Raw genomic sequence first — 9,911 nt, forward strand, 5'->3', positions numbered from 1 at the left:
AGCTTGTTTAGTCATCTTTCTAGCCAAAAAGCTTTGAGCATGCAAATCTACCATATCATGTTTACCATTTTAGTTTAGTGTGTTAGCATGCTATACTTGCTAAATGGCAGCTGATGGGATGTCAGTAGTTCTGCAGTTGTTTTGGTATTATATTAAGTCAATGTTTATGCTGACATTCTGAACTGATGGTGAGAGATGTAAATTCAGAGGATCACCAAACACTTTAGGGTTCATCCTCTGGGCACCATGGTTATCTAAACAACAAAGTGAATTGCAGTCCATCCAATTGTTACTAAGATATTTCACCAGATAAAAACAAAATGTTGGCTCAAGAAAACTCAAGGGATCACAAGTCAGTACTATTTATCCTCTTAGAACCTTGAACTCCTGCAATCCTTTTAACAGACACAAGTGGTAGACTGACCCGCAAACAGGTGGATTGAAGGACATTGCCATCTGTAGCGCCACATTTCTAGCATTGCTTAACACATGCTGTATCTCTTCCTGTTCAGAGGATTCAAACGTGTTTTGTGTGTGATAAGGATATAAAACAGGAGATGACACCAGTTATAACTAGATATTTTTTCCTCTATTCCACAACATTGTAACTATATAACATATGATTCGGACCAAATGTAGGATGGCACCAGCGTCTGAGCAAACATGTACAGTATAGTACCAGTGTAAAGTATACATACATATAATACAACATTATGGCTGAAGATCAGTCTCTCTTACAAATATTGATCATTCACACATACCTTAATCTTCTGCCAAAAAAAGTAATAAAATAAACCACAGTATGGATGGAGCCTCGCTGGGCATGTGGTCTTCTGTGTGTGTTATTGCTAGTATGTGTAATCTAATCAGAGCATCACAACCACATGTTGTACAATTTACTCAGACATCTGAGCTCAGTTTATGAGGTGGTAATACATCTCTACAAAAAGGTCAGCAGTGAGGGGTAAATTCAGTATCAAAACCATCTCAGCAAAATTAATTAAACTGATTAATTAAACCTTCTGTTTTGAATATTAATATGAGGTCAAATTACTTAAAGCAACAATATGGAGAAAATGGCCTTGTGTGTGATTTAGTGCAACACCCCTATCCTAAATACAAATCCCAGAACTGTAACAATTTGTCAGAAGTTATGTAGGTGCTAACTACAAAACTTGTTACATCATAACAATGTGTTGTGTGTTGAAAGCTTGTATGTTGAAGTAAACATGTATGCAACGCTGTGATCCTACCTTCTTACCGGAGTTACACAGTGCCAACAAAAGTGATGGGGGGCAAAGTGGCTGAGACAGAGACACCAATCATCCTATTACAAGACACTGTACAATCAACATGACTTTGAACTGTCATTTTAATTTAGAGTTACATAAAGTATAATCAGCAACACATACTCAAAGTATCTGAAATACGCATTTTACTGTTGTACTTGGTCTACACAAAGCTTTTTTTTTTTTTTACATATGTGCTATATTCTTGTATTATGTAACAATTTATAACATCATATGTTTTGTATGTGAACTCTTAATTTATAAATTAGTACCTGTAGCTGTCAAATAAAAGATGTTGAAGTACAGTATTTTGCCTGCAGTGCAGGGGGAGTATAAAGTAGCATGACATAGAAACACCTGTGAAAGACCTATGAATTTGTAACATGTACTTGAAGAAAGATTATGTATTAATGATATTTTTGTTAAAGTAACAGTTTCCCTACATTACAAATAGTTGTGTGTCTAAGTGTTGTATTTGTTTGAAGGTGCACTATGTAGTTTTGGGGAATACATTTCAATCAGAAGAAAAAGATCTTCACTAATTTTTTTATTTTTTATTTTATGCCTAAACAAACTAAAGAAAGAAACTCTCTGTATTTTCATGACTGAATGAAGTGAATAAATAAACTGACCTTAAAAAACAACACAATTTCATACTGTTTCACTTTGTTTATATGTGGTGGACCCTGCCACCTTTGTAGCTTCAAACGATATATGAGACCTTATTTTCTTCTGAGAACAGTTTGTTTAATCAGTTATGGAAAAAATAAATATATCTGAGTTCGTATTCTTCTGAGTTTGAACTACATACAGTAGTGCCCCTTTAATCAGCAAAGGCCATTACCTTAGTATGCAGATTCAATGGTTCCAAAAGTAATGTTACTTTTAGATGTTTTCTTACAGAAAGTGCATGAAACCCATTCCAAAAATAGTCACAGAGTTACCTGCGGATTGAATTATAATGAAAGTCAAATGTTCTTTTTTTTTGGCTCTGGACCCTACTGGAACCACCTCAAGAACCCCATGCTGCAGCACCAGCAAAAAGGAAAAATCTACCAAAATAATCACTAAATACATCTTTCCTTTAGCACCAGGGTGAATAGATAATGACTAAAGCTGCAGTTTTTAAGTGAACTTTTGCTTTAATATTAAGTGGTGAGATCACTGACAAGAGGCTGTGGAGGCTCTTCTGACTCTATTGTCCCTTTGCACTGTATGTGTATTTTTGCAGGGTGGTGGTGACAGACCCATGAATCTGTCAAATACTACGAAGCTGCCATATAAAGAAATATGTGAATGAGTGACAGCTGTTTCCTTCGTCTGTGACATTTTATGTGAGTGCTTCTCCTGTGCATACGCAGTGCATGTACAGTACATATATGTAGCTGATTATACTGTACGTTGGCCAGCCAATGTGTGTGTGTGTGTGTGTGTGTGTGTGTATGCCCTTTGCACAGGCAGTTTGTAATCAGCTGTCAAAGTGGGCTCTGTCCCCATCGCAGCAGTTGAGAGCTGAGCTGCATGCTGGCCAGTGAGCTCTCAGGTCCAGTCTGCACGCTGAGAGAGGGAGCAGGACAGACAGCACCGACATTCAACCTGCGCTTCTACAGCACATTGATTAGCTGTGTTTGTCGGCTGTGAGCATGCCAGCCTGAGTGTGTCAGTCATTTTTGTGTGTATGGTTTGCCTGTTTCCTGACCCCAGTGACTGTATTGGAAACCAAGTGAACAAAGGTAAGACTTGAAGAAAGTGATCTATATCTACTCATGTGATAGGGTGATACTCGATAATGCTACAATGTGACGCTATTACTGCTCCCACTTTTAATAGCAGTCTACCATTGACCCAACTGAAGTAAAAGTATTTAATCATCAGGTTCAATTATCTGTTTTTTTTTGTTTTTTTTTAACTTGTCATCTTAAATAGCATTATGTGTAGTGAAATACAGTGTGGAATAGTAAATGAGGACAATTTAGGCTAGTTTAACAGACAAATGTGAAAAAGAATAGTTTGAGAAAAGAAACACAAAGAATGTGAAGAGCAAGACGAAAATATTATGTCAACATGTAAAAAATGTTGCTAATGTGCAAATTAAACAATACAATGAATTATCAGAGAACAATGTGCTAGACAAAGCCAAGCATATACAGACGTCGGAGGACTGAGTTCAACATCCTGAGGAGAGACTCTCTCTGTTGGACAGCTACAGAGGAACAAGCACCAGTTTAGGAGGTAATGAAGACAATGTGGACATTGCCACCAAGTCTTTCCTATAACATAATATAAACTGACAGCGTATGTAAGACATGACATTTTCTAACATGAATAAAAACAAACTAATATATTTTACATGCACATACACTTTATATGTGTATATATTTCATTGTACTCCCTCAACTTCATTGTACTCTCCTGTACAATGGCAATAAAGACTATTCTATTCTATTCTATATGGGAAATAACATACAGTATCAGGACAACCAGGCCAGGGCCAAATCAGTACTTACTATCAAAAAGAGGCACTTGTACCAATTGCAACTAGAATGGCACTCAGTAGAGAACATACTTTTGCAAAGGTCCAACAGTCCCTTTTAATCAATAAAATCCAATACAACATTAAACTCAATACCTACGTAAGATCCAATCATTATTCACTAAGAAATTAACAAAAATGTCCTCCATCCAAGTGACATGAAGATCTCCCCTGTAACTGTTGTGTAATCCTGCTGACAAATCAACCAGCCAACAAACAACACAATCAAACAGAAACAATTATACTATTTTTAATACCGTGGCCGAGAAAAGCAAGGTGTAGGACAGATTTTCTAGTGGATTGGTAATTATTTTTCAAAATGATCTTACTCAAATGCAAAAGTTTATGCTTTGCACAGGTTTTTCTCTTTGGATTATATAAGAAAATACAGCCCTCGGAATGCTTTGGTGGCATTTTTCAGCATATTCTTTACTTTTAAAATAGGGATAATTTTGTGTCTACTCTTAGAGTTAGGTTATGCCTCAACAGAACTAGTTTGTACGTTGTGGACTCTGATAGAATATCAAAAGTGTTTCTAGCTGTTCCAAACCTAACAGAGACGGAAAAGACACGTTTTTTTTTTAAATATAGGGATTACATTTAACAGATAACACTGATGACGCTGTTCACCTGAAAAGTGACATAGTGGTGCCTAACAGGAATAAGAGAGCTATAAAGAGTGCTAAAGTCAGTGCTGCTATGCTTACTTTTCCAATCTAGTGGGTGTGAATGACGGACCATCAGTTTTTGACAGTAATAGAAATGGTTGGTCAGCACCTTCCTCTTCTGCTGTCGGATATGTGTCGGGGACGGTGATTTCTCAAAGCTGTCCCTGGACTTTATGATCCAGTGTTGACTTGGTGAACATTTAATGTAAATGGAAAAAAACTGACCTTTGAATTTTAAATGAATATAGTTACACATCCTAAACATATAACTGCAGATACCTCACACCCACTGCACTCAGAGTTGGAGTTGCTCCCATCTGGCCGACTACCAAAGGCCAGCTGGAACATATGGAAGAAGTCTTATTCTCTGTGACATACAGGCACTGGACACAGAATGAGTGCATCAGGGAACACTTGCTATTTATAAGATCTGCTCTCTGGCATATTTATACAACCTTTCTGCTGCCAACTGCCCATTTGCACCATTGAATGTTTGCATGTTTTTAATGGTATGTTGTGCTATGTGCAGTGTATGTACTGCTCATGCTTCTAAGGTTAGTGGAAACTAATCTAAATCTTTCTCTCCTGTTTCTGTATGGGTAAAGATGATTGAGCTGGGCCTCGCTGACGGCACCCTGATCGACGAGCTGATGGAGCTGACAGCACAGAGCCTTGGTCAGCTGGAGATCAAGGAACACTTCAACATCATCAAAGAGATCGGCCGAGGGAAATACGGCAAAGTGCTGCTGGTCACACATCGCTTCAGAGGTAAGATGGACTTTGATTTCTCATCTCTTTCAGTACCAAATAACCTTGTAGTGTTTTTCTTGCTTTTCTCAAACCAATGACAGTAATTCAATTATGCTTGGAAATTCAACGTACTGTAGCCATTAAATGACATAACACGAGGCAATTTATTGGATAACAGGCAGCTTCTCCTGAAGCTACAAAAGACTTTATACTATTTCGGGCTGCAATCCTCTCCAAGACCTGTAGACACCCTCTAATGTTTAAAATTGGCGAAGTTACTCTTAAAGTTCTATGTTAATTTTCTAAACTGCCAGCCGAAAAAAAAACAAACACTTGACAGAAGATAAGATGGGAAGGTGCGCTCTTCCGAGTGGATGAGAACCTTGAGCCTTGGCAATAATGAGAGGAAGAGAGCTGAAGCCAAAGTGGAGTGATGACTGGGTCGGTGTAGACAAAGGAGAGAGCTAAATGCCGAGCATGAGCTGGCATGTAGCTGGCTGGCTCCAGGCCTGGGTGTGTGACCTGGGTCAAGTTTAAAGTTGCAGAGAAGCTATGCTACGATATATTGAATAATTATTACAGCATGCAGTACCTGATATCAATATCCTATCACTTCAGTGGTCATAAATATTTGAAATTCTCAATTTCTTGAGAAGTCAAAGAAGATGTGCATGAAAAGTAATGATAATAACTAAAAATAAAGTATTGATGGCCTGCAGGGACTCCCATGGCCTTGAAAGTGATGCCCAAAGCCTCGACTAAGCTGCAGGGCTTTTTACGGGAGTACTGCATCTCCTTACACCTGTCCCACCACCCCTGCATCGTGGGCCTCTTTGGCATTGCCTTCCAGTCTAATGAGCACTACTGCTTTGCCCAGGAACTTGTCATTGGAAGGGACCTGTTTGCTGTCATCCAGCCAAAGGTGAGTCCAATTTCAACAAAACAAAACTAAAAGAATTACACCAAACGGACATTATTGCTGCAATGAAAGCTGACTGCTGCGTCGCCTCACACCAAGCTGCACTTTTACACACCCTAAAGACTGCAGCCTACGTCAAACGAGCTCATGTTCTGCGCCTGCAGAGCCTGTGAGATTAAATAACGTTCCACACCACCTGGTGGCAGGTGTTTGTATTGGTTATTAACAAAGAAAAACCTGGAGACTGCTGTTACAATATTGTAGTATCCACCCAACTCTTTTATTTATTAATGTATCATTCATTCATCAATTATTTATTTATCAATTAAGAATATTTCTGATAAAAAGTTGACACAAATGGCCTTGGCGAATAGTTGTCAGTGAGAATTAAGGAGAAACCATGCTAACTGGGTAAATTCATGGCTACTACAGCGACAGCTCCAGGGGCTCTGCCTGTCTGTTTACGTTTCTTACTCGTACACTAATTCACTTAGTTGAACAGCCAAACAGTGATTTCTCTCACCAATGGGCTCCAGCTGTCAGCCTGATGTGTCAGGACCCTGAGACTACAGCTGGGTCCGTGAGGTTGTACTTAGGTACAGTGGTGCTTTCAGATGATTGCTAATTATAGCATGCTAACATGCTCACAATGCTGAAACAAGCATGCTGAAGTATAAGGTTTACAATGCTTAGCATTTTACTGTAGCATGTTAGCACCTAACACAAAGTCCTGCAGAGGCTGATGGGAATGGCATTCATTTGTCGGGCATTTGGTCATAAATCAAAGTAAACTGGTAGTAGTAATTTAAATGATTGTGCCAGATGAAAAGGTAATGTATTACAGGTCATCGTATTGGAAACATGATGTCTGTGGCAAATTTAGTAGCAATTTATCCAAATGCTGAGACAGTTCACCCAAAACAACAAATGTGAACCTCATGGTAGTGCTAAAGGCAGAGGCAAACTTATTGATATGGAACCACAAGGCTCACTAAAGCATGAGGCATCTGTTATTCGTACTATAAACATAAAAAAAACATTGCTGTGATGTTTCTCGCACCGTGTAGAAATATTTTTTTCTGGAAGAATAGAGGGTAGAGATTTGGATTTAGTCTGTCTGTGTTTGCTATGTATCCCAACTTTTTATTCTGGCACCTTTGCAAAACAACAGTAAAGGCCCCATACCTCCTTTGTCCAATTCTTTTAGGTGGGTATCCCAGAATCTGCAGTGAAACGCTGTGTCCTCCAGATTGCCAGTGCTTTGGAGTTTATCCACAGCCATGGCCTGGTCCACCGTGATGTCAAGCCTGAAAACATCCTGCTGCTGGACAATCACTGCTGCCAGGTCAAGCTGGCAGACTTTGGCCTGGCCCAGAAGAGAGGCACTCTGATACGCTTCATCACAGGAACGCTGCCCTACATGTCCCCGGAGCTTTGTACCGTGGCCCTGCTGGATGGCCAGAAAGAAGTGACAGCTCCTCCACTCAGTGTGGAGCCGAGCCTGGACACCTGGGCCTTCGGGGTAGTTATCTTCTGCATCCTTACGGGCTACTTCCCTTGGGAATGCTGCATGAACTCAGACGACTTCTACCAGGAGTTTGCAGACTGGTGCAGAATGGAGGGGAGACCTTACACAGAGGAGGACGTTCCTCCTTTGTGGAAAAGGTTCACTCCAGAAGCCATGGAGATGTTTGGTAAGCTCCTGGCTCTGGATGCAGGGAAAAGGTGTACCGTAGGGGAAGTGAGAGCATATACGGAGAGGGACTGGCTTAAGACAGAACATGGGATCGAGCAGCAGCAGACAGCAGAAAAAGAAAAAGTCAGGGGCTCTGGGACTAATCCTGGGCATGTCGAGGTGGGGGAACAGCCTAATACTTAGTTACAGACTGCCCTTTAATATAATCCACATCTTGTATATGCCTCAGCAGTATGTCAAATATGCAGTATAGACATTAAATTAAAGATGCCTTGTATCAGGCATATGATTGCAGTGATGTCACATATGGTGTTTACATCATGTATATGGGTGGCACATTATTTTAAATCTTGGGTCAGTTTTAAAAAGGCCATTTGACAGCAACCTCAACCAAAAGTCGACTGCATAGTTGACTGGTGGATGAACTGCTTCTTACTAAGGTGCAGTGTGTACAAGTTTTTGATAAAACATAAGAAAAAAATAATAAAAGGATCAACAGAAAATGCAAAAATAGCTGTTTTGATGTTTTGTCAAAAAGTTTGCGTTTCAGAGACATCTATTCAAGTTAGCCAGCCATGTACAGCACGCTTTTTCGTTAACATTACCGTCACGTTTGCAGGAAGAGACGGTCAACACGGACTTCTCTCATGAAAGTGTCGGTAAGCAGGAAAAGTTTGCGAGTGAAAAAACACATTCCTATTGGTGGAAAAAGGCACCACACCAGCCAATCACAAAATTACATGGCAAGACACGTGATTTGGTTGCTGGGGGACAGGAGGAAGTTGTGGAGGGACTGACAGTGACGGTGAGAGAGTTGAGAGATGTGTGTCAAAATGAAAAAATAACTGTACAGTCACACATGTGAAGTTGTGCTGAAAATAATGACACCAAACAATGCAAGGTAAATAGTTTTTAAGGTGAAATACCGTATTGATCCGAATATAAGACAACCTTGAATATAAGACGACCCCTCTTTTTCAAGACCAATATTTGGAAAAATACTTTTTATTTGGACAAAATTTCATTTGCATAAAAAAAAACATTTCATTGTTTTCCTTGAACATTTCAACATCTTTGGTGTTTATCATGCGGGGGAAAAGAAATCATAAAATCTTCTATAGCCCCGCAAATAGGCAAAGCGCAGAACGCACTTCACGGTACTATGCCATGAAAACAGCACAATAAAACATAAGCCTACTTGCCTAACATGTGCAATAAATGGCGCACATTTTCTTGACAAACAGTGTCAGAACAGTCTGCAAAATTTAAGAGCATTAATATCCAAAAACACCGCGAACAGTTTTTTTTCCACATTCATTCAGCTGCATCCTCCGCATCACTGGGTTCCTCCTCCTCACTCGCACTTTCGTTGTCGCTCTCTGCCGCTGCCGCCAGCTCCTCCCACATCAAATCATCCTTGCTTCCATCCATCAGATTTGAGATGCAAGAGATGCTCTCAGAGGACACGTCTGCCCTAGCTTGCAGGATCCATTCGCAGAGAAGATGGGCAGAAGGTTTCTGAATTTTTCAAGTAGGTGTCAGGACATGGTTACCAGCCAGGAGCCATGCTGTGTAGTTCTTCCGTAGATTGTTTTTGAATGGCTTATTAACGACCACATCCAGTACCTGTAAGAAGTTGTTTTTTTCTAACTATTATAGGCCTACAGTAGCTTACTGTTACGTACACATCTATCATAAATTCATACTGTATCTTTTCAATCTCCCAATAAAATGACTCAAACCACACTGACCTGCAGCTGACTTGTCATTCCACCCGGGATGATCACCAAGTCACCATTCAGCTCCTTAACTTGTTTCTTGACCTTGTCTGTCGCATGTCCACGGAAAGCATCTAGCACCAGCATGTTTCGCCTCCGTCCAAGTCCCCCGGGACATCTGGCCCACACAACTTTAAGCCAGTCCACCACAGGCCTGGACTCCATCCATCCTTTTATGCCAGCCGGCATAGGATCTTTGGGGAGAGTCTTTCGTTTCAAAATCACATAGGGGGGGAGTTTGGTCCCATCAGCGAGGCAGGTTAACATGACGTTAACGC

General features: G+C 40.2%; 1 protein-coding gene across 1 annotated transcript; it reads left to right on the plus strand.

Annotated features, from left to right (window-relative positions):
- Nucleotides 1–2,811: 2,811 nt before the first annotated feature.
- LOC115584586 (serine/threonine-protein kinase SBK1) lies at nucleotides 2,812–9,605 on the plus strand. The gene is made up of 4 exons (XM_030422119.1): nucleotides 2,812–3,022; nucleotides 5,096–5,258; nucleotides 5,960–6,162; nucleotides 7,367–9,605. The coding sequence occupies exons 2-4, from the start codon at nucleotides 5,096–5,098 to the stop codon at nucleotides 8,036–8,038; spliced, it is 1,038 nt and encodes a 345-aa protein (XP_030277979.1). The 5' UTR covers nucleotides 2,812–3,022; the 3' UTR covers nucleotides 8,039–9,605.
- The last annotated feature ends 306 nt before the right edge of the window (nucleotides 9,606–9,911 follow it).

Source organism: Sparus aurata, chromosome 7 (assembly GCF_900880675.1).
Source record: "Sparus aurata chromosome 7, fSpaAur1.1, whole genome shotgun sequence".
NCBI lineage: Eukaryota > Metazoa > Chordata > Actinopteri > Spariformes > Sparidae > Sparus > Sparus aurata.